Here is a 25,335-nt window from a genome sequence, read left to right as displayed (position 1 = left end):
GTCAAAACCTTCTTCCAGGCAAAATCCACCACAATTAATTTCAACAATATCCAGCACAGTCACCATCCAGGACCAAGCATAATCCCCTCCACTCTTGGAATCAATTCCCTCACAGCCTTACATTGCCTCTTTTTGACAAATTCCTTTGCAGCAATGGGCAATTGATTAGTCACATTGGATATCCAGGAATACTTGAACAAATTTATGATTTATTTATACTCTGATTTATCAAACTGAATAAAAGCATCCACTATAATCTAAGAATGCATATAAAAAATTTACTGTTTTTATTTTGCAGATCATAATCATACAATTGTCATAATGGTCGAGCCAAACTTTTAAAGCAGGGAGATATCAGGACCTCCATTTAACGGATATTTCAACCAAGAATTTTCCACACAAGGGCAGCTTGGACCTTTCAATATTTTCTTCCAACCTATGCTTTTGTAGAGGGTGCCTCTGTGACCAACAAAGCAAGTGCTATTTAAAAAAAAAAAACAATTCTCCTCAACACATTTTTGCCATCCTATATCCATCATCAAATTATTTAATCTCTTTTCTTTAAACTCCATAAATTTTTCGGTATGATCTGTGTACTTATTTTCTTTAGCAGTAATATTCAAGCAAATCATCATACAGGTAAGCATACACATATGCCAGTGTTGGTGGAAAGTTTTTATGAGAACTCAAGATAGCAGTTTTATTGTGACCTAGCCTCTAGCCTCATGAAACTCCTAGTACGTGAATCACATGTGCATGTCAAGATTATGGATACTCTTCTAAATTCACAGTGTATGTTAGGTTTTGTAAGTTCTCTCTTGCTCTCCACCTTAATCTCCTCCTGACATGAAATGTTTGTTAACAGATGTGACTGAATTTACTAAAAAAGATATGCAAGATAACTTATCTGATACCTTCATCATCAAAGGCACGAATACGCAGGGGGGCAAGTTCATCTAGGTTGATTTTAATAGCATGATGGAATATTTTGATTCGGGATATTTTATCAATAAAAACTTTACAGCGAATTGTGATTCCATTATGCAGATCAGTAGCATAAACTGCAGTCTCCTTTCTACCATTGTAAGGGGCAATCGATATCAATCGAGCACTTGTTGAGCACCTACTACTGACATTATACTCAGGCTGCACAGATAAAATATCATGATGATCCCATGACCTGCAAAGAAGGAAAGAATTCATCATCACTTGTTAAAGAGCTGAAGAACTGGACGAAGCACATACTACCTTTATTCATTTAACATACCCATCACCATATCTTGTCATTTAAAAACCACCACACAAGTTCATGTTCAGTCAAGGGCTTGGTTATAACAAGATGTTAACTTATAAGCAACACTGTTATGTAGGAACAGATCTACAATTTTGATAATTCCCATCGAAATATAACTTTAGAGAATCAAATCAGTTTCTTGTACAACCTGAACCAAGTTTAAGAATTTAAGAAAACCATTTAAAGAATTTGCATGGACCAGATGTTTAAGATTTATACAAAAATTTGTTAATTGTGATTATAAGGAACAAAGCAATGTATGCTTGACATATACTGCATTCAAAATTCATCCAGCCTACAATCATTGTAGAGCTCCTTTTTCAAATGCCTTGTTGTCCTTGGAGTACCCAATAACTAACCAGAATTGGAAAGAAGAACTAGCTAGTGTTTCAATTGATAAACCAAGAGTTTAAGCTTTATCAAAAGTAACTAGCCTCTAAGAATCCCTTGAGATACTAGAAAGAAAAAGGAAGCAAGTTGGCAGTCATTTTTTTGACGCCACAGACATAACTGGCCTGCTAGAAATGTTCTCTTCTGTGAACGATACAAAGAGCAGAAAAAGAAGAATCTAGTTGAGAATAAGGAACAAACAAACCATTAAAAAGAACCTGAAAAGAACCCAGTAAAGGATTATATTCTGAGGCCTTTAGAGGATATGGACTGGACTCACACAAGAAATGTGAACAGCAGATTCCCTCCCTTTTTTCTACTTAGAACTGTGAGTTTGGCCATTTAAAACACCCGATTTCCACAGCTCGAAGTTGACACCCTTTACTAACATGACGAGGCCTGCATGCACTGACCATTGCATGAAAGAAGAGTGCCCATGTGTCACCTAAAATGGGTACAATCCCTCATATATCACTGCAATAACAACAAAAAGATAGAGCAAAGTGAGAAATGCAGAGCAAGGAAGAGTAGTCTTTTTCTTCTGGAACAGGATAAAAATGACAGTGAAAAAAAAAAAGATAGAACAAAGTGAGGAGTCCAGAAGAATGACAAGTAGTTTATTTTTGGAACAAGACAAAGATGATAGTGACATCAAGGCGAACTCAACCCACTACCCATGTGGACTAAAGGATAATATAACACAAGAACTTTTGGAAATATTCTTAGATTCTCATTATTTTGCAAATTCTCTCAATGTATTTCAAGAATACAAAAGATATTTCTAGTATTCAAGAACATTCTATATCTATGATTATAACAACCATAAGACAAGACTCTCTCTCTCTCTCTCTCTCTCTCTCTCTCTCTCTCTCTCTCTCTCTCTCATAGTTATAATTGAATAGGCAATAACAATTTTGCACCATTTTTTATATTGCTCTGATTCATGATTCATGGCTAATCAAGAATAGGCAATTCTAGCCCTGAACTGGTCCAAGCAATCAACCCTAGCCAGCGAAGATCCAAACCAAGCTAAAGATCCAAACCAAGCTAAAGGCCCAAAGATGAAAGGCCGGCTGAAAGGATAAATTGCAAGGGTCCAAATTTTGCATACTTTTAAGAGAAGGACCTAATGTTTGGTGATTAGAATTTAAACCTAGAGCGCAATAACCTTATAACCATTTTTGCTTCTATTTCAATTTGAAAGGGCTTGAGAAACTAACCACTGTTTGAGATCTCTTTGTAATTGTTGGCTAAGTGGTACTTTTAAGCTGATTACTTCTTAGCAATGATTTTTCGAAAAAATACAGAGATGAAGGAAGTAGTTTCACATTTTTTGGTAAGATAGAGGTTAATAAAATTTTAACATGGTTCTTTTTCTTTAGTGTTCTATTATCATAAACTGCAACTGATACTGAAAAAAAATAGACAAGTCAATAAGCAAGGCAGAAGCAAGAGTAGGATAGAATCGAAAATGAAATAAGTGTTACAACCAACGTCTGCTGTGCTGGTACCGGGCTCTGTACTGGTTGCCTGGCGGCATGGGTCAGTACGGCTCTGCATCGTACCATGCCGGCCCTGTACCGACACATCAGATGTAGGGGAGAGGAAGAATGGGAGAAAAGAAAAGAAAGAGAGAGAAAGCGGAAGAGGGAGAGAGAGGAAGGAGGAGAGAGGCTGGCCGGCATAGGCTGAGGAGCCTCCGCGCGGAGGAGGCGGAGGCCGAGGAGCCGAGGCTCCGCCTCCATTCCCCTGTTTCGTTCGAAACAGGAGCCCAGAGGGGCCTCTTTTATTTCTGCGAATTTTAAGTGAAAGTCGGCAAACCTATTAAATAAAAAAATTAAGTAAAGTTTGCAATGGGTTTGCCGACTTTAACTTAAAATTTGAAAAAATAAAAAGGCCCCCTCTGAGCCCCTATTTTAAACGAAACTAGGGACCAGAGGCGAAGCCCCGCCTCAATGGCTCCCCAGCCTCCACCTCCTCTATGCGGAGGCTTTCCGGCTTCCATTGGCTAGCTCCGACCGGCCTCTCTCCTCCTTTTTCTCCCTCTCCCTTTCTCCCCCAATTTCTCTCTCTCTTCCTCTTTTTTCTTCTTCTCCCCCCTCCAGCAACGGAGTCTAAGTTTCGTTGCCGGAACCATCCTGATCCGCCGCCGGTACGGCTCAGGATGCTCCGAACCGAGCAATTCAGGACGATTCCGCCGACCATGGTTAGAACTATATACAAGGATATCTGCGGAAGAAAAGAAAGTTTCAGAATACACCATTACGGAATAGTGAGGCAAAGTCCATTAAAATGGTTTAGGAACACGGATTTAGTAAATGACCATTCAACCAAATTTTTGTTTTATCTGAAAATAAAGGAAAGAAAAACTAAGTACTATTCGAGATCTCATCATAATGGTTGACCAAGAGTCACCTAAGTTGATAATTTCTTAGTAACAATTTTTTCTAAAAATGTACAGAGATTGATGAACATGCAGCAGATTTGTAAATTTTATAATATGGTTCTTAGCAATCTATACTCATCAAATGCGAGCAATACCACCACCCCCCCTCCCAATGGGCAATGCAATGCCATGGCCAAGCGCATGAACGTAATGTGAAACAGATATGTAGCAGAACTAGAAGAAGCGACATTAGCAGCTTAAGAGCAAGCCATCACAGAGTAGTGATGCCTCAAGCACAACCAGCTGCGGCCCTAGCCAACGAAACGTTTTGGTAGAAAACCTAGAAAGAACTCAGTAAGGAGTTCAGAAATTTCTTCGACTGCATATTTAGGCCTTGAACGCGCAACTGGAAAGGTAGATCGAATAAGGCTTACAGGTTATGGCTATTCGAGGTTTAAAAAACAAAATAAGTAAATATATTCCACACTGCCGCAAATTATTTCAAGAAAAAAAACATAAAGAAGAAGCGTGATAAATTTAAGGAAATCCAAATTTCATCCCAAAAAAAATCCAAAAAACTGCGGGGGAAAAAAAGACGGCGACGATGGCGACAGCCTTGGAGGTTTTAAAATCCAAGAAACCTGAGGGGAAAAAACTAGTACCAATGAAAGAAGTGTACCAAGAAAAGCAGCCATCGCTTCCTTGAAGGCGGTACTCGACGGGTTTAGTCATGCGGGGAGGCAACAGCACGTTCAAATCCGCTATGTGGGGCCCCGACACATCCAGCGCCACCAGCGGTGGAAGCGACGCCAACGCTACCGCCGCCGCCGCCAGCACTGCGGCACGCACCGCCGCCGCCGGGAATCCCATTTTCTCCGCCCACTCTCTCGATCGCAATGATCAAGAAGCGGATGCGGGGGTGTAAAAAGAAAAGAAAAGAAAGACAAAAACCCTAGTAGCGAGAGCTAGAGAGTCGAGAGAGAGAGAGAGTGGAGAGAGAAATCGCGGGAAAGAGCCGAGCGGGGGAGGCGTAACGGAGTAGTGAAGAGAGCAGGGCGTGAGGGGTGATGACCGACCAAGATTTGCTCTGAGCGACTCAGAGCGCAAGAAATAGGGCGCGCCCAAAACATATGGTGGTCGCCCACCTGGTCCGGTGTAGTCACCACAAGCAGCCGTAGCGGATTTCAGTACTTCCGTGAATTTATTTTTATCATAAGGATAGGGACAGAGAAAAGCTGTATGGCTGTTTAGAAAAAATTGGTGGAATTAGACTGAATTTTTTTAAAAAATCATAATTATACAGTTTATTTAAGTAAGGCCACTGTCAACCTAGATTCTACGGAAATGAGATTTAGATTCAAACTATAAGGGATCTTAGGGTTAGCCGACAAATCAAAGTTATAAATCAACCATAGCCGTTCTAATTGTTTTAAAGAATTTAAACAACGGTTGTTGTTTGTACCTCTTGTGGTTCAAATTTGGCCTAAGGGTGACCCCGCCGGTAGAGTCGAGAAAGCCGCCAGTGATTGGAAGGAGAACATAAGAGCCATCTCCTGTGCGACGGCCACGGACCTGCACAAAGCCTCACCAAGATTTTCCGTGAGAGCCCTCTGACGATCAAGTTAGAGTGGGGTAGGTTTGGTCCAGCCCAAAAAAAAGTTTCTTAGAAGTTATCCGACCGAGCTATTTATAGTCTCGGTGGAGTGGCCCAAGTGGTAGGGGCACTGTCAGCCCTCATCATGAGGGGGCGTGGCTCTGAGCCGGGTGGCGCACAGCTTAGGCTGGCTGGTGGCGTGTAGTACCGCCTGTTCTTGAGAACGGTAGGGTGTTGACAGTCACGGCAGGATATAACCAGAGTGGTCAAGGTACCGACTGCTGAAGGCCGGATATGGAAACGTGACACGATAGTGTTGCAAAGTATGACCACGCAGATGGACGTAGGCACGCACATGAGTGCGGTCGTTGACGAGGCCGAACTCGTTGAGAGGTCGCACCATGCGTTTGGCGAGGTCGGCTTGACAGAGGTGCTGAGAGTAGCTCGGCTTCTCGGGTTCCGAGGTATACTCGGTGGAGCACTCCGAGTTTGGTCGGGATGGGTCGGCGAATGTCTGAAGACATCTCGAGCTTGGTCGAAAGAGTCGGCGAATATCTAAAGTTGGTAAAGCTTCCGGCAAAGTCCCGAAGTCGAGTTGACTCGGAGCCGAAGTGTGGATTCGACTAGTTGGTGTTGACGTCTACTGGGCCGAAACTGGGCGGCATTTTAGTTGTGGACTGGATAATCCATTTTTCCCTCTATCAGTACCAAATTAACAAATCGTTATGTTCCTATTCTAATTATTTTAAAGAATTTAAACAATGATTGCTGTTTGTACCAGATCAACAAATCATTATGTTCGTAACGTGCAACGTGCAGGCGCGATGCACTTGACCAGCTAGAAGAGAGAGAGGGTAGAGAGTATGTGGAGTAATTGAGCATTATTGCATAAACGAACCTCATTATTACCTTCAGGAAATCCAAGTCTCGTATCACACCTATTATTATTAAGTTCACAAGCCAATTGATAGTTCCAACTGAGTGCCATGCACGGTCCCAAACAGATAAAACTTCTAAGACCACAGGGAACATATGCTCCTCCCCACAATCTTCTTAGGAAAGCTACGAGATTTTTTTGGTTTTTCTAAGAAATTGGTGACATGACATGCTAACGTTAAATTTGAAAAGTGTTCGTCCCCTTCCAGAATGTCGACCTGCAACAGATGTGCATTTCCATTGGCAATCGTTGGAACTCCCACGGCCATGCTAAACTTACAACCTACCAAAAAAAAAACAGCACTTGAAGAATATGGTTAGCTACCCCAAGACTTCTGCCGATCAGTGGGGCAATCTCTCGTTTGTAATTTCTTGCAAATGCACAGAAATTTTCTCAGGAAAACAAAAACAAGAAAGAAGAAAAATAGGTCAGTAATGATAAAAACCAAAAAAAAAGGTACAAGTTTAAATTCTTTAACGTTGTGAGATCCTGGATAGCGTCAGCATAAGCTTCTATAGTCGATTAGATGAAAGAAACCCGGGTCATATTTTTCCATTTAAATATTTATATAAAATAGTCTCTTATGAATGTTACAAGGGGAGCCTGGCCTCTCCTCCTAAAGAAAATGGGGGAACCATTTCCTTTGCATAATAATGTGAGCACATATTCCATCATAATTAGCTACAAAAGAATGGGTGCCATTCTGAGGATCGAATTCTGCAGATGATGCCTTCATCCCAAATTGCTGTATTGTTCCACTGATAAAATTTGGGGAACAAATAGCAATCAATTTTCCAATATCCATCAATTCAAAAACTACGCAAATGCATCTGTTTGCCGTTTGGCTAATCGTGCGTACAAGCCATCTTTTTGAATGAGCTCCATATGGTCCCCCATCTGCATAAACACAAAACCAATGTTGGAATCACATGGTTGGTGGCAAACCTATAAAACATGAAGCTGTACTTTCATGGTGCTCTCCACTTAGCTTATATTTGTCCTCCATCCTTATATGTATTGGGTTGAACCAAGATCCGTCGTACCAACCGTACCGATGTATTGGTGTGCGCCAGTACCGATTCGGTACCGGTTCGGACCGGTATGGACCGATACCACTGGTTCGGCTTGGTTTACGCATCCAAAAGTTTCCAAAAAAAATTTGGAACCGGTATGGGCCAGTTCGGGCTGGTACGGGTCGGTACCGGCTGGTACGGTCCAGTACCGATTTTTAATACCGAACTGGACCGGTCAGAGCCGATACCAGTTTGGTATGGGCCGATTCAACATTTTTTGCATTGAACTAAAAAGAAAAAGAAAAAACAAAGATATTGTGGTAAATTATCCTCTCTCTCTCTCTCGAAATCCAGCCCAACCACCGCCACCCCCCACGCCCCCAGTAATTGTACAAACGGGATCTCTCTCCCAACCAACAAGATTGGCTAGTGGATTAGCTTCATGAGGAATATGTTTAATCTCAATAAAGTTTCGTCGAGTATATTGTGAAATTTGGTCACCATACTTATCAGCATTACTTGAATGAATTTCATCACAGAATGAAGGATGCTTTGCAAATATATTTCAGCGTTAAAGGAACATCAATTATTATAAGGAACATCAATTATTATGAAGGTTTGCTGAATCACGGTGCACATACCTCAACAATTCTGCCCCTGTCCATTACGATTATTCTGTCAGCAGCTTGTATTGTAGATAACCTGCAAACATCGCGATATGAGAATGACACTGAAGTATCTTAAAAGGGTCAAGAGCATTGAGAAGTACCTATGCGCTATGATGATAACAGTTCTTCTCAAATTGGATCCATTTTGAACAAGACGAAGAACCCTCTGAACCAAGTCAAAGCCATATAACAGAACATTTTAAGTTGGAGTTGACAATTGCTTATATACATCAAATTGACAAGCTGTGTTTGATAGAGGAGAAAAATACCTTCACATAGTGTTCACTCTCTGCATCAAGTGCACTGGTGGCTTCATCGAGAATCAAAATGTTGGGTTCTCTAAGAATAGCCCTGGCAATAGCAATCCGCTGCTTCTGGCCTCCACTAAGAAGAGAATCATCAACAAGGGTACCATAACCATTCGGAAGAGACAAAATAAACTCGTGAGCATTTGCCTGCTTCGCAGCCCATTCCACTTCTTCATCAGTGACTTCCCTGGGGCACCCATATTTTATGTTTGAACTCACATCCATGCGAAAAAGGCGTGGTTCCTGCTAATGCATATTATAATAATCTTAAAAGTTCAGATTTGCTTTTGAGAGAAAAATATTGTAAATCGACTCCAAAACTGAGTATGTTGAAACCTGTCCCACGAAACCAATTCTCTCTCGTAGCCATTTGATATCCAGTTCTACTAGAGGTACTCCATCAACTAATATCTGTGATAAAGAGATATATAACATTCATTTCAGATTCAGTAACATTTACATTGACTGCATTACTCAGAATAGAATTGCAAGTTCACTTTTGTGAACAATCAATTCCATCAGGTGCACAACAAAGGCTGATAATGGATGGATTGCCCCACGATTCAAGATGAATGCAACATAATCAGATATATTTGTAAGTACATGTAGGTCCAAGTTTAAATATCAAAAGTGCTTTTTTAATTGGAATGGTCTGGGTCTGAGTATTATTAGACCTTTTCTACAATTTTTTTTATTACCAGACCTGACTGCTGGACCCAACCCAGTCAGTCCAAAAATCAGATATTTGATGGACCTGTCAGATTCAATCAGTTTGCAGAGACTGATTAATCATCAAGCAAATCCTAAGCCAATAGCTAGGGAACAAAAAGCCAAGGACATGGACTGAGAGTGAAGCATCTTTCATCTTAAAGTTCATAGAGGTTAGCTCTCAGTCATTTATGACAGTGACTGCGTTATGAAAGGTCATCAAGGCTTATGAAACTATGAAGATTATGAAGGTCGTCAAAGCATATGAAACTGATAACTCAATGGCAAGTTCCCTTTACATTGGAGGAAAAAATGCAGGCAAGAAAAATTAAACATATCAATGGAAGGTTTATGATTTCGGTCAACACCAATCATAAAGATAATTACTCTCATAATTTGATATCAAGCCTTTTAATTACAATTAGATTGCTGAGTGTCTAGAAGCTATAATATGTTCATTACAAGTTTTAGTAGATTTTTCTAAGTCAAATATGCATCCCGAGGGCCTAACTACAATATATAAAATGAGGGTATGTTTCTGAAAAATTAGAGAAACTGCAGTAGCCAGTGCTTGGGGGGCTTGAAAGTCTGACTGGCTGACATAATCTATGTGAGGGAGAATCATATTGTGCTTGACTGCCAGAGAGTTGATACGAATTGCTCTTGTAATAGACATAAAAAAAAAACCAACAGATATGAATATATGGTTCCTGGGCCTAACAGATATGAGCATAGGTGGCTGCATCGTTTAGAATTTAGACACCTTTGAAATTAAATACAGAAGTACGACTCTTCTGCTGTTTTCTTTTACACTCCTGATTCTTTTCTATAAATCAGTTTGTTTCTCTTATATTCCAATGTCTTGTAACATTTTGCCGGAGTACTTAAGTGATGATGTGAATGATTAATCTGCAATAAATTAAGCTGTTGGAATCAGGCTATGGAAATCTAACACAGTTAAAAGCTTTTTGCCTCGTGACTAACACTTTCTACTTCTGCTAAATTACATATCACAATGTTGTTATAGATGTCATTATTCATGCATTATAACCCAATTCCATCTCTTAGCAAAATGGAATCAAAAGCTAGTACAAAATCTGCAATAAAAATGTTGGGAAAAGTACAGCTGTGTGATACTATTTAAGTTTAAGACAAAATCTTTGCCCTCTTAAATTAGAGGCATATACAAAGCTGGTATATGTATGCACTTATTTGTAAATCTGTTTGTATGCGTCTCTACTGTGAAAGATTGATTGTTCAAATTATGAAAGAACTGACTCGTAATTTGGTGGTCTTTGTTTCCAATCTAAATCAGGCATCAATTTAGTAAAACGGCTTTCTACATTACACCTATTGCTGATTTAATTACAAGCAAAAAAGTCTTCCATAGTTCTTTCGAAAGGCTGCCATAATGATGTTGTATACTGAAATGACTGCATTTGATGCCACGTGCAGAAAGATAGGCACTACTTATGACTTCTGAAAATGAGAGATTAGCATAACTACACCATGGCAAGCATATTCACAGATGCATACAAACAAATAAGTATCCCATATATGTAGTAAATACAAGAAAAATGTGAAATCAAAATGGAGACCTCTCCTTCCTATGAAGGTGGATATTTTACAAAAACAGAGCCACAAATCATCTACAAGAGTGAAGCTTACCTGACCATCTGTTGGTTCATAAAGACGAAGAAGAAGATTGACAAGAGTGCTTTTTCCACTTCCACTAAGACCGGCCTAATCCGAGAAGAGAAAAGGAAACAACTATATCTATAACGAAAAATGCATGATCACAAATGGTACAAATAATCATTTTGCTTACTTACAATTGCAACTACTTCATTTGGGTGAACTGACAGACTTACTTGCCGCAAAACAGGTACCTTAGCAAAGATCAAATGCAACGAATAAGCACATATAGAATTTAGATGTGACTAAGGCAAGCCCTCTCAAAGAAAAAAAAAGCTTCACAAATCTGAAGCAATTACTCAAGATAATGACCCTTTAGGATGGAAATGAGATAGGTGCAATAGAAAAATAACAAAACAACTTTTAAATAGCTTTTGCCAACCATGGTATACCATAATCTACCATTTTCTGCTTTATTGTTAATGAGAAAATGTAGAATTTGCATTCAAGCAAAACAAATCAAAAATCTTTCCAAATCATTGGAAGCACCAATTATATGCTTGAACATATACATAGTGATGGCCGTGACTAATAATGTTCCAAATACAGGTGGAAATCATAATTTAACTTTCATAGAAGATCACTAAAGCACTACTTCTAAACTTAAATACAAGCATGGTCCTAGACAAAGTTAAACAACAGGTGGAAATCATAATTTAACTTTCAAGAAGATTACTAAAGTACTACTTCTAAACTTAAATACAAAGATGATCCTAGACAAAGTTGAAAGAACAATCTGAAGTTGAAAACCAGTAAGATATAAAAATAATTTTTTAAATCTGATCAAGTTGGAGAATGCATACTAAATGAAACGTCCCTAATCTGTCATGAACATGAGATAGTCCGTACACTTCCATCCCTTCCATAACCATCATCATCTGTTATACTGAGATGGAAAACACATTCTTCTAAAAGCATTTAGGTAAATATTTATTAGTTTTTTTTTTTTTATCTTGTACCTTCACAGATGTTGAATGTTGGGTAGACATGTCAATAAAGGATGAGAAAACCTTTTCATATCACCATTACCTTCATATTTCTTATCATTAGAGGACACTTTGATAATATTATGTTTCAATAAATATTCTGATGCAGCTCTCTTTTTGAAATGTAATTTGCAATTTTTAATACCATAGAAACCAGAGAAACATATCAGCAATCTGAATAGCAGCAGCATTCACAGTATAATATCAAGAAATATTGACAAGCATCCTGTTCTTTCTTCTTTGAATGTACCATGAACTGGTAGTGAATGGATATATTTTGACATTTTGATGATTAAATCAGGATTATGTATCATTTGTCCAAAACATTGGGCAATTAAAGTCTTATTTTCTGATTATAGAAGTGCATCAACTGAAAATTAAAGGACCCCAAGCATGTAACCTCAAATGTCCTGGTATACACTTGAATTGTTTAGTACAATAAGATTTTGGGGTTTAGTGAATGAGTGCCCTTTCCAAAACTTTCAATGATATCTTCTTATACCGCTAATAAAGAAAGGACATCTCAGTGCACGAGGCTTCTATCACTGTAGGGTCTAGGGAGAGTCAGATGTACGTAGCCTTACCCCCATCTGCGGAGAGGCTATTTCAGTGTTTCAAACCCATGACACCCAAATTACAAAGGAGCAACCTTCATGTTCCACTAAGCCTCATCTTTATTTTTATATGCGGCTAATATTTACTGGTTTTTTTTTTTTTTCATTTTCTTGCATCAGGTCTTCTTGCTGAGTGAACTTCCTGACTTAACTGCATGCATCAACGATTTCTTTCATAGGCCTAACATGACAAAACATATTTTCTAAACTAAAAATTCGCTGTCTTTCTAATGAAATTCAGATTTTTTGGGTCAAGCATGTAATAGCTTATAAAAGGAAAGAAGAATCATTCATAGAAGAAGAGAGAGAAAATGAAGAAACATACAAAATCACATACATGTATCATGTATGCATATCAAATTGCTTAAGAGAACAACTAGCACACAGTGATATACAAGGATAGTTAACAGACCATTAACCTTGAAGGATAACGAAATGATATATTGACGAAGTCTACATGCCCTTCCAGCTTTTGTAATCTCCGCCCTGTCATGATTAAGAAGCACCCTAGTTTTACATTACTTAGAAGAATACATGGCGACTGAAATTTTCATTTGAAACATGAAAAAAGTTTGGATGACAATTTCTAAGCAATACAAAATCATTTTTTATGTCCAATTATTCAGAACACAAATAAAAATGACTGTCTACCAATTGATTATGGAAAAAATATTGCATTGAGAATACAATATTCTGTCCTTCATTCCTGAGTTTCTGAAAGTTTCTTTCTCAAGATATTGTTGTAAAAGAAGACTAAGAAAATAATGCCACATGGAAGAACGCATGAGGCCATAAAGTGAACTGATATTAGTCCTTATTTGAGCTATTGGCAGGGATATCAAAACTACTAAACAGTAAACCACCTGATATTCAAGATGTCCTTCCTTCTCGATGATGCATGCTTCAACTAATGAGGAAGTGAAAATTTATAGCAAGCACTATTATTGTGAGATGGGATTAGTGATCGAATCATAGAAGAGAAAATGATATCATAGTGGATTCAAATCACTTACTTTTTTTATACGGGACAGAAAATAATAAACAATACCAAATCAAGCATTGCATTGCGAGGTGTTAGAGAAAAGACAGTACAGAAATGGATGGTAAAAGACAGTTTTAATTGTGTTTATAAATTAGAAGGGCCCTATATTATTGGTCCAAGACAAGCTTGAGAACTACAATAAGAAAAACAATTATGGACATGAATGGGAAACAGCATTGCTAGTGATGGATCCCATTAGCTTTTAAAAAAGATATCAGTACAGCTAAATCAGGTCAGAAGGGTTTCCACATGGAATAGCGCTGAAAAGTGCTTGCCTGGGGATAAGAACTGGTTGCTAGGTAATAGATCCATTAATAGAAAGACCTTTTCGCTTGCTCCAATGGACTGCATTAGCGAAGACCAGTTGTCTCCCACCCACCATGTTGAATAAATCAACCACTCAGAGTATAGTATGAACTTGGTCAGTTGTTCTGCCGTTATACGACCAGATATGATAGATATTCCTCCTATAAGCACAGCAATAACCTATAACCATTTATTTGCCAGATGAAATGAAAAATCAAATAGATATATGTAAAAACTGTTACAAACAAGGAAACATGGAAAGTTGTAAAACATGCATACACGGTTACCAATCAATCATGTTTTTGCATATAATCAAGAAGATAATATTGTAGCATGCATTTTCATTATAAGTAAAACATCAACTATCAACTTCTAAAAGATGCATAACTATTCTAGGTTATAAACATAAATGTTTGGTGATGTATCTACCACTTCTATATCATGGTTGTTTTAAATTTTTAATTAGTACTTACATCATGTGACTATTCCTTGTATGGAAAGGCATTCAACTCCATGGGCTTTGCATAGGAGTTTCTAAGAGTTAATATCTAAGATCAACTTCTCTATTACCCATCTCTGATACAAAATTGAAGCAATACATGGTACCCTATGCACCTGTATTTTCATTGCAAACAGTAACCATACCCTCCTCGTAAAGTGATTGGAGCATGCATTCAAAAACCAGTGGAATGGGATGATACATTTGGTACCATATTGTTTCAATGGAAAACCAACACCAGCACAGGTGTCGGGATGCTAAAACCATCTATACTGGCACATACTAGCCATACCGGTTGGTACCTCTAACTTTTCATTCTTTTTGACACTGTTAATTTCAGTATGTGCCACCAATACTACTGCTGTACTGATACTGTACAATTCCGGTGGAAAAACGACACAATGTTCGGTAAAATATTTAAAACCTTGGATTCGAGTGTCACCAGCCATCGGAAATTAATGAGTCCATAGAGTTTTTATTCATGGCGAAGAGAATAATTAAAATTAAGAATCTTCATGGTGAAAGGTATCAAAATGGGTGCCAATATTATTTTTTTCCATTTTTGGATGTATCCAGGTGTAACAATTAAAGATAAGGAATATGTATACTTCATTTTTTATTTGTATACTTCATGGGCTTATAAAAAACGTTCCATGGGAAACTTTACCATTTTTATTGGTATACTTCATTTTTTTTCCCTCCTTAAAGACTACATGGAAGTCCGATTTCCAACAGACAGAAGACGTATGTGTAATCACTTCAGATTTTCAGTGGTTAAGCCTTCTTTCATCATGTACATTTCATGCCCATAGCTGTAGCAAGCAACACCAATAGGAAAATTCTCAGCACAAATAAGATACGCCTAAAACGAATCATGCATCTCATGTATGGCACTTGTCATTTGTGAGACATGAAAATAGAATATCTGATTGTGTTCAGAACCAAAGTTTGAAATCTCGCCTCATGTCTAATAGCATCATTTTGCCATGAGACTTTGAAGCACAGTTAGCGGGAAGGGAAATTTAACTTAATGATTATGCAAATTTAGTTCCCAAAATCAGGGATTTATTTTCCAAGATCTCCCTAGGTGCAGAAGTCTTGAGGAAGCAAGAAGGAAGGTTCTGATATATAACTGCACATCAGGGATTTACTTTCCAAGATCTCCCTAGGTGCAGAAGTCTTGAGGAAGCAAGAAGGAAGGTTCTGATATATAACTGCACTATTTACAAGACAACAAGATCTAAGTCAACAAGGCAAAGCAATAGATAATTTTAAAATACAGATTGACATCATTTATGATAGTATATTAAAAGATGAAAGCACGAAATGACTTTCAATATCAATTTATAATACAATTGAAAATGGCATTCCACAATAAATATAATAATAGAGATGGTGATGTTGTCATGCTGTTTTGTATCCATGCATGAACAGCACTAAAATTCCCTATAAGAGGGTCAAATCCTATTCTAATCTATGTATTGGGCCACAGCAGTCAAGTAATGGAATCTATTGCATTCTTGCAACTTATCCAACCTTGCTCCTCATGAATCAGTTCATACATGTGTGTGTCTGAGTGAGCATACAAAGCCTTGGCATCTGCTAAAGAAATATTAAAAGATGAGAACACCAAAACATGTTCAGTCTCCTTACACACACAGTAAAGATAATAATAGAAAAAGGTTTTTTTAAAAGCAAAGAAACAAGACCTGGGTTGAATGATAGAGAAAGTTGAAGCTTGAACTCCAAAACCCAAAAGCCATGCTTTGGCGCAAGTATACATTAGACAGGAGCCCCAGCCATTTTATGTATCTGTCACAAATGTTACTGCAAACTATAAGAACTGTGAGAATATCACAACATAAAAAGAGTGAGATAGCTCTGGGTGTGTACATGCGCTCACACATATGCTCAGAGAGAGAAAGAGAGGGAGGAGATAGAGGGTGAGAGGAAGAGTGAGAGGGTAGGGGAGGAGGAGGGAGAGACAGACAGAGAGAGAGAGAGAGAGAGAGAGAGAGAGAGAGAGAGAACCGTCCAAATTCATGCTTCTCCATTCCATATGCTCGGACTGTCCTCACCAAAGAAAATGTCTCTTGTGCAACCTTATTCAAAAAATAGTGAAAATAAGAAAATTTGGAGAAAATCTAGCATAAGTAAATGTATTGCATTTTGAAGTACAATACAACAAAGAAGAATGATCATACTTCATTAGCGCATGCAGTAAGCTCTTGGCTTAATTTTGCCGCTTTTTTCTGGTACCTATCCATTAATAAAATGATCAAACTAAAATCTAATTATGCTTGAATAAATGTTACAATGTATGCTTGAATGTTATCAAGTAAATTTAATAGAAACTACTGAAATTTTCCTTTTCAACAAAAATTTATGCTGGTGGATGCAACATCTCCTTGCTCTCTTTCATTTCTGTTTTATCGACACGAAACTAGTGTTTGTTCTGCTTATCATTTTTCAAATCAAGAATTCATGGTCATGACCAACAGAAAGAATGCCAAACCACCAATCATTAACATCAAGATCCTAAATTTAACTCTTTTAGAACTTATGCACTTGATTGTTATAGTTTAACCACCTTGCAGTCATACCTCCACATAGGAAAGTTGTTAAAGGAACAATAAATGAATATGATTTTCCAAGAATCAGAGATGAAGTAACATTTAAGAAGCTGTTACAGTAATATAATGCAGTTCATAAAAATTTAAAACTTGAAAGCACTGTATCTTTTCCTATGAAATAGATGGCATATTCAATAAAAAACAGTGCAAGAAAATATTTATAAAATAATTGGCCTAATATCTTTGATGAAACCTCCAGAAAATCCACGCATTAACTCATGTTAGTCATTTCTAGAGTCTAGACTCATAGGTGAAACTTGAAAATAGTATAAAACAAAGAGATATGATTCGAGCCTTTTTTACTGACCCAAAATTATGAATTTCAGAAACTACAGGAGTAGACTATTATGTTCAGAGAAATGTAGCCTAACTAAATTAGAGGGAAACAATTTCTTACTGGCCATGAATGAGCATTATTGTTGCCAAGGCTGAGCAGATCACCAGTGTAGACAATGCAAGAGGCCAGGATAAAATAAACAAATATATTAATGCACCTGTGCCCTGGAATGAACTCAAGAAAAGTAAATAACATTGCAAAGTTGCCAGCAACTATAAAATATGAAAAATGAACCATACAACATGACACCTGAACTACATTGCGTGCTATCATATTAAGATCAGTGCCAAAGACACGAGATACTTGCTGACAATCTGCCCCAAGTCTACTAGTCAAATCACCGACCGTTTCCTCGTCGAAAAAGGAAATATCCTGAAATGATTGTACTAGTAAATTAAGGATTCATGATGAGAAAATTTTGTACAAGGAAAAACTCAGAAAATATTTCTTGAATCAACTAATCTGAAATTTTTTTCAATATAATTTTGACCTGAAGAAGGAGAGCATCATAGAGCTTTTCTCTCATTCTCCTAACCTGCAGAATTTTCAAAATCCAATTTAATAATACACTTCTCCTTGTGAAGAATCTACTAATTATAAACAAAGAAATCAAAGGAAACCTATTTCAGGAAAGTAAAAAGAATCAGGAGAATTGGCAGGTTTTTACCAATATCATGTTAGCAATGCCAAAACAGCAACTTCGTAAACCACTGCACATCATGTCAACAAATTAAAAAGTCAAAATATTTTACACACTATTTATGAAAATCGAACTGACATTGAGAACCAGTTCAAATAATGAAAAATAATCAGCAGTCATAGAATTAAAAACAGGGAAGAAAACAAACATTATGTTTTTGTATAGAAATCATTTATGCCAAAAAAAATTACTATGTTTTTAGCATTTCAACTGAAATGCAATGATACAGGTCGATACATGCAAAGCCTTCTCATTTGAGAGTTGAGACCATGCAAGTACCCCAAGAACCAATGTACATATAACAAACTAGTATTTCTGTATGGATTCTTGACATTATTCTAAAATTTGGAGGTGCTAATGCAAACAATCCTATTAGGATTCCTTATATATTTTCTGTTGTGTTGATATTCCAAAAAGTAAGATGCATAACGGTGTGCAACCATGATGTCACATCTCAAAAGATAATACTAAATTTAAATTAAAAATACAATTAAACTCTAGATATTTGAAGACATTATAAGGTGAAGTGTTTGATAACTTTAGAACTATCAGAAATGGCTACATGCTGAGAAACTATTAAGAAAATTTACTAGGTTCTAGGAATATAGAAATAAGAGGACAAAGGACAATTAAGAGAATGTAATAATTTCTAGTAACATGATGCAAATCCCTAAGGCCTCAAATGCACAGCTATCAAAGAATAACTTGGACAACTAAAATGACTAGCGCTTGACATGAAGTTTTCATCATGGGCTAGGGAACTCATGGTGCTACATCAGCTCATTATACTTTATGACAGAGAAATCTGATCGTAAGTTGTGCAAGAAACATAATCTAAGAGTATGTCGGGACCAAATCATAAGCCACTTGGATGCAAGACTGAGTCATATCAACAACCAACTGAAATGGATTTGATTAAAAATTCAGAATGACTCAGTGGTGCTGTTTGATTTCATAATGACTATAATCAGAGCAAAGATGTGCTATGTAAGCAAATCCATAGTAACTAGAGGAAGCAACAAAATTTATAAAGCGACAAGTTTTATGGCCAAAAACTACTCCCAGAAACTAGACATAACCATGTATTAATGTAGAATTTCTAGACAAGGATTTAAGCATTGCTTGTCGTACTTGATTCCATATCAATCACGAGTTGTAGCATATCATACCATGCAGATTACCTTCCAAGGGCCAGTTTCAAGGACATGGCTTTGCTTGGTTTATGTCAGTCAGTGTCAATAAGGACCAATACAAACGCACATGATAAAGCAATGCACACCATTCTGAGGTGCCCATATCCAACCGGTGCATTACATACTTTAAAATACAAACCAGCACGTACAGGCACTAAATCCTTGCTCCAATATTGTGTCCACATACAAGAATGGTCATCATGCATTACTCAACTTTAACAAATGGTGGATAGAATTATAGAAGCTGTGTTGGGATCGATAAAAAGAAAGGGGCTCAAGCAAGCCTAGATGATGGACCTAATCTATTGTCCAGGTGACCTAATATTGCCTAGCTAATGGACATAGCATAAAGTCATTCAATCATCTTTGTTCAACTTCTTCATTTATTTAATCAAATTCTCATACTAATTCATTAAATTAACAGTGGCGACCAAAGTATGCCATACCGTACCAAACCGGACAGCATGAGGCATACCGTATCGTACCAATACTGAACCGGTATGCGGTACAGGAGGCGTACCAACACTCGAAATGCCAAATTGCCCTCTATACTGGGCGTACCAATACAGTAACAGGGTGGCACCGATACCGAGCCCGGTATCGAAACGGCGTACCTTGGTGATAATTATAAAAAAGAAAAACCAATTTAAGATTCGTGTAGTCTAGGAAAGCTGTGATAGACTCATAAACGAAAAATGTTAAGAATAACAACATTTTTCTATTTTTTGTCTAAGCTTGATCAGTACAAATCGATGTTCATACTCAATCATTCATCTTGCCAGAGGAGAAGGTTTGGGTGTAAAATGAACAACTTTTGTGGCTACTTGTACAACATTATTTTTTTCCTTTCTGTATACAATCTGATTTTCTTTTGGTGATGTATATTACATCTAAACATTCATGTGCCATTTATGAAGGGGAAAAAACCTTATAAGAAAATTCCTTAAGGGGAAAAAATGTACTTTGCATATATTATACATAGATAATATAATACATAAATTTATATACATATACAATTTATTTGTCTATACATCTATATATACGTTCATGCATCAATATATATTAATACCATGGTATGCCGTACCATACCATACCGGACGGTACCAGTACCGATACGGATGGCGTACCAAGGGTCGGTATGCCAAAAAAACTCCATACCATACCATACCGACACTATGCTAGTGTGGCACCGATGCGGGGTCTGGTACTGGTACGGCGAACCTTGATTAATACATACGCATCGCTAAATGGACAGTTTTAGCCATAGTTTTAGATGTTGTGAACCATTAATAAATTGCAAAGATTATCCAATTTTTTATATTTAGGTCTATGGTAAGATAAGATGCAATTAGGGGGGTCATTCTTTCATGATAGCCATTTACTACAGTGCAATCCCTCCATCCTACTCTATCTTCAAATGGTTTTATGGAGATCAAAAAAGCCAACCCATAACTATTGTGATCGTAGCCATTAGGACCCTACATCAAATTATACCAATGTTGCATACATCATTTTACATGGAAACCTTGATTGTATACAAATAGTAAATATTAATTTGGACAAAACAACACCAACTCAATCAAGTGGCTAGCAACCAAATTCAGGTTTCACATCTATGAGCATATTTTTCATCATGAAATAAATATGTGCCTTTAAATGGATTTCTTGTTGAACAACCTCAACCCCTCCTATAGTCAAACTCGGTGACCCAATCAATTCCCTAGATGTGCCCTATGATACTCCCGTTGGAACGTAGGTTTGACACTAGAAATATTGAATCGCATGGTTGGTCGTACCGTCCCGAATTGCCAAGTTCGAGGCAAAACCGAGCCAACAAAAAACTAGGATGGTCCGCCCCATCGACTCTATAAACAGGCCGAGCGCCCACCATTTGATTAAAAAGCCCCTACACCCCACCCCACCTCCATCCCTCCTCCTCCCCAACCCCCCGGGTTGCAATCATCCCCCCCCAGCTCGCAAGAGAGAAGCACACCACCACCACCCCCTCCCTCGCGCTCGATTGTCACTAGTAAGCGTCCCCACTCCCCCCCCCCCTTCCCTCTCCCTCTCTCCCTCTCTCTCTCTCGCTCTGCTAGGATTAGAGTTAGAATTTTTCTTAATCCTCCCCCTTCCTCCCTCCCTCTCTCTCTCTGTGCTAGAGTTAGGATTAGGGTTTAACCCTCGGCTCTCCTCCTTTCTCCCTCTCTCTCTCTCTTCCTCTCTCTCCTTTTCTCCCTCTCCCCCTCCCCATTTTTGGTATGCCCCAAAACAGCATAGTGCAGATCCATACCATACCGAACTGGTTGTTGGCCGATAAAACCTCCGATACCGACTCGGTGAACCTTGATTGAACATAATACATAACAAATCACCATGCACTTAGGTCAAGGGACCACTTGCAGCATCTAAAATCTACATCTACCAGAGTAGTTTCATGGGATGGATTTGCAATATTGATTGGTCTAATGTGCAAAACATCCACATGTCAGTGCAAGGCCTCCACCTTGATGAATTAAGGATGGTAAAACCATTCATAGAACCCACTATACATTGTGATGACCATATTTGTGAGGAATCCAACCTGATCCATTACTGTGAACAAATTTTAAGCTTTTAGGAACATCCAACCAATCCTCTTTGTGGTTGGTAAATGAAGATCCAACCTCTTGGATATCCTTAGGATAACAACACTTATTTGACTCTTCTCCAACTCTAAGATCACGCTGTACAAAAATCAGAATATGACTTTCTTTTTGGCTGCATATGGGGGCCATGTGGTCCAATAGTACAAGAAGCATAAATGTCAGTTGGGTGAATAGTATCCCAGCCATGAACCTAAACTAATTTAAATGTTTAATAAGTTGAAAATGGCCATTGACAAAGAACACACAACATTGAGTGCAACCTAATTCTGGTTAATTTCACAAAGAAGAGAAAAAACTGAATGCAGCCCGAACTAGGAGCTAAAATATGGATGCTGAAACTAGCAGCTGAGAACTGACTTGAAAAGCAGATCTCATAAGCACCGTGAATAAAACAATGCATTAGATGGCCAGCATATAATGAGAATTGCTACAAAAAATTTCAAGATGTGAAATAGCTATTCTGTCATTCTAGAGAACTGAAATGGTGGCTAATATTTTACTTTCTATTACAATAATCAGCCCTGACCGTATAAGCATGCATCATGGCCATACACTACAATGCATCAAGACTACACATAGAAGAAGAATGGATTGAAAGTCATCTACACTAGAATATAGCGTACAGCTCAAGGAAACACATTGTGTTGCTGTTTGTGTCCTTTAAAAGCAACATGAATGATATTAATTGGTATGTGAGTGAATAAATCTTAGAAAGGGGCTACTGCTATTGCATCAACAATTTATTGTTCATTTCGTAACCATAATAGCCAGAAATCAATAGATAGCATTTATGTTTTGAACTGAAATTTACTTCTGGATGAACCATTACAAAGTATTTGAAAGGGTAAACAGGGATAAGACTCATACAAGATATTAACCTGCATATTCCAGATGCAAAACACAACAGCACTAGCAGCCTTGCATTTCTATAGAATATCATGCTTTCGCCACTTTGTGCAGAAAAGATCGATGCTGCTAAGAAATGCGGTATCGATATCTCTGAAAGCTGCAATAACATAAAGTTAAACATAGGTTAGTAACAAAACAATGCTGCAAAGAGTTGAAAAAAAGACATTTCTGTTAAGCATTAGAGAATATTACTTTCAAACTAGAACACAGAATGGCAAATGGCAATGGTCACGTACTCACGTCACTATCTTTCTTGCTATTATAAGCAAGCACATTACACAAAATCTTGAAAAAAGTAGACAAAGAAATAACTACCGACCAACTTATAATGACTAATACAAAGATGTCTACCTGTCCAGGTTAGGTAGACATGCATGCATTAAATGAGTGGGTACAAGGCTAGCAAAACTTATTCTAAGAGTTCAAACGATCATGACATTTTCTCTTGTAATATCGCTCAAATCCCATAACTCATAATAAGAATTTTTTTATTTCTTCATTATGAAATGTTTGAAATGAGGATTGTCAAAAGCTTCCTCACCATATTACCGATAAAATCCCCAAAACAGGAAAAGTGGATTTACTATATTACAGACCACACGGTGATTTTTCTATCTGTTTACTTTCACATGCCTCAATCCAAAAGAAGAAGATTGCAATCGCTAACACCACCACCTATTTGATTTGCTCACAAAGGCATTTCTTTGATTGCAATTCATAAAGTTGGTTACATGCATGGAGACGCCTCGTGGCCTCAGAGTTGCAGCGATCAATTCCTTTACGCTGTTTGCATCTTTTACGTAAGATGAAACCCAGCAGGCAAAAGGTTTGATATTAGCATCCAAGAAGACGAACAAACACATATACAAAGAGTCTATTAATGTTATATTTTCCCCAATTTATACAGTATTCATGTTAAAATTCTGATTATTTAGGCAGCCCATAATCGGATACATTTTAACTCCAACTAGAGCAATATATCTATCAATGACGAAATCAAAATATGATTTCGGTTCAATCAGACAGGGTGATATAGATGTGAAAGAAACACCATACCGCAGCAATCATTAGGCAAGTGAACGCCAAAAAGATAACCCATCTATCGTTGGCCACCAGCATCCACATTCGCCGAAGAGCACCAATCACCGACACACCCTTCTTTCTATCACTTTTTGCTTCCTCTCCACCTCTTCCTTCTTCTTCTTCCAGTTCAAGATTCCACCAGCTTCCACCGGGCAAGAAGGAGCGAAGAATCACAAGACCGGACACCAACCTCTCACGAAACCCCGTCTCGCTGCTCTCCGCATCGAAATTCCCGGTTTTCGTTCCAATATTCTGCGGGTGAGCGAAGCCATTGAAGGAGGAAGAGGACGCTTTGAGAGGAGAGAGTTTGAGGGCTCGGTGGCCGGAGAGAAGAAGGAATGGGGGAGGAGGGGAAGAGGGGAATTTCTTGACGGTGGTGGTGGGTAAAGGAAGAGGCTTTCGAGGGGAGAAGAAGGAGAAGCGGCAGCGGATTCTGGGGCCTATGGTGGTAGGAGCGGCAGCCAGAACCATGGCGCCTACCGGAAATCGTAATCCTGGAAGTTGAAATGGATTTGGGGGATCGGCGCCTTCTTGCACCCCAATCTTCTTGGTGAAGAATTATTTGAGCCCCATGCCGTTTTCTTGGAAATTAGGCGAGTTTCGTAATTGAGATAATTTGCGGTTGCCATTTATGTGGTTGCTCGGAGCCCGGCAATCCCTCGAACGCATCTGAAATAAACGAGTTTTTTTTTTTAATTTTTGCTAAAACAAAGAGGAGGGGGAAAGAGGAAACCTTATCCGCGTAGCAGCCTCCACTAGGCTCCCATTCCATCAAGGAATGTTCGATGCATGTAGAAATTTGCTCATACCCTCCTCAATTCGTGGGTCACCCTATGTGCCAACCCTAAAGGATGAATTTTGATGATTACAAAACACTTGAGATCATGTTGTGTACTAATGACATTGGTCTACTTGTGAAGATTTATAAGTCAAGAAAAATCAGAAAGAATGAAGCACCGCAAAATCATAAGTTCTTCGCAAATATCTCATTGGACATGTTCTAAAAGGAAATGATCTTAATCTAGTCCATGGAGATCAGAGAGGAAGACTAAAGTTTTCTGTTTGAAAAACTTGAGTTAACCCCTAAGCAAAAAGAACAAGTTTAAGTTGATTCTGATAAATTTTATTCAAGGAACACAGTCAAAGAGTCAACCCCCGCAAAACATGAGTCGACCCTTGTATAGTTCAAAGAAAACAGAAAGTCCTCACTGCCTGAGAAAAGCTTGAAGAGTCGACCCTTGTTCAAAATGAGTCGACCCACGAAATTGAAGAGTCGACTCTTGCGTTTGAAGAGTCAACTCCTGCTCAATCTTAGCGCCGGCCGAAAAACTAAAGCGTGAGCCAACCCTTGTGTTTAAAGAAGCGACTCCTGATGAAGATTAGTCGACCCTTGTG

At 38.2% G+C, this 25,335-nt stretch overlaps 2 protein-coding genes across 10 annotated transcripts in view; both read right to left on the bottom strand.

Annotated features, from left to right (window-relative positions):
* EMB3012 (embryo defective 3012) overlaps window positions 1-5,246 on the bottom strand; it is a 46,990-nt gene extending 41,744 nt beyond the window's left edge. For 4 of the 7 annotated variants that reach the window (XR_015974699.1, XR_015974698.1, XM_088714333.1 and 1 more), the window contains exons 1-2: window positions 4,750-5,152; window positions 915-1,180 (exon numbers count right to left, since the gene is read on the bottom strand). Coding sequence is in view for 5 of the 7 variants with exons in the window: in XM_088714333.1 (XP_088570459.1) it covers window positions 915-1,180; window positions 4,750-4,940 (457 nt within the window). In the remaining 2 variants the exon portion in view is untranslated. Of the gene's footprint in view, window positions 1-914; window positions 1,181-1,964; window positions 2,159-4,749 lie in introns of all 7 variants that reach the window. The other 3 variants (XM_088714336.1, XM_008809229.5, XM_088714334.1) reach the window with 3 other exon arrangements.
* A 1,882-nt stretch (window positions 5,247-7,128) lies between these two features.
* ABCB26 (transporter associated with antigen processing protein 1) lies at window positions 7,129-24,745 on the bottom strand. Of its 3 annotated transcripts, XM_088714076.1 has the most exons (19): window positions 24,674-24,745; window positions 23,914-24,609; window positions 22,827-22,954; window positions 18,078-18,120; window positions 17,901-17,945; window positions 17,660-17,782; window positions 17,471-17,574; window positions 16,645-16,699; window positions 16,472-16,542; window positions 16,150-16,252; window positions 13,911-14,121; window positions 13,006-13,079; window positions 11,131-11,187; window positions 10,967-11,041; window positions 8,927-9,001; window positions 8,552-8,833; window positions 8,384-8,448; window positions 8,256-8,316; window positions 7,129-7,498 (listed from the first exon to the last, which is right to left on the bottom strand). In XM_088714076.1, the coding sequence occupies exons 2-19, from the start codon at window positions 24,409-24,411 to the stop codon at window positions 7,418-7,420; spliced, it is 2,151 nt and encodes a 716-aa protein (XP_088570202.1). In that variant the 5' UTR covers window positions 24,412-24,609; window positions 24,674-24,745; the 3' UTR covers window positions 7,129-7,417. The 3 variants fall into 3 exon arrangements, with proteins under 3 accessions (XP_088570202.1, XP_008807453.2, XP_088570203.1); XM_008809231.5 differs by lacking the exon at window positions 24,674-24,745 and having other exon boundaries at window positions 23,914-24,649; XM_088714077.1 differs by lacking the exon at window positions 24,674-24,745 and having other exon boundaries at window positions 22,816-22,954; window positions 23,914-24,620.
* Window positions 24,746-25,335: the final 590 nt, after the last annotated feature.

This window comes from Phoenix dactylifera, chromosome 18 (genome assembly GCF_051530095.1).
Source record: "Phoenix dactylifera cultivar Ajwa chromosome 18, Ajwa_hap1_PhDact_Kaust_v1.1, whole genome shotgun sequence".
In the NCBI taxonomy this organism is placed as follows: Eukaryota; Viridiplantae; Streptophyta; class Magnoliopsida; order Arecales; family Arecaceae; genus Phoenix; species Phoenix dactylifera.
This window is presented reverse-complemented; position numbering and strand designations above follow the sequence as displayed.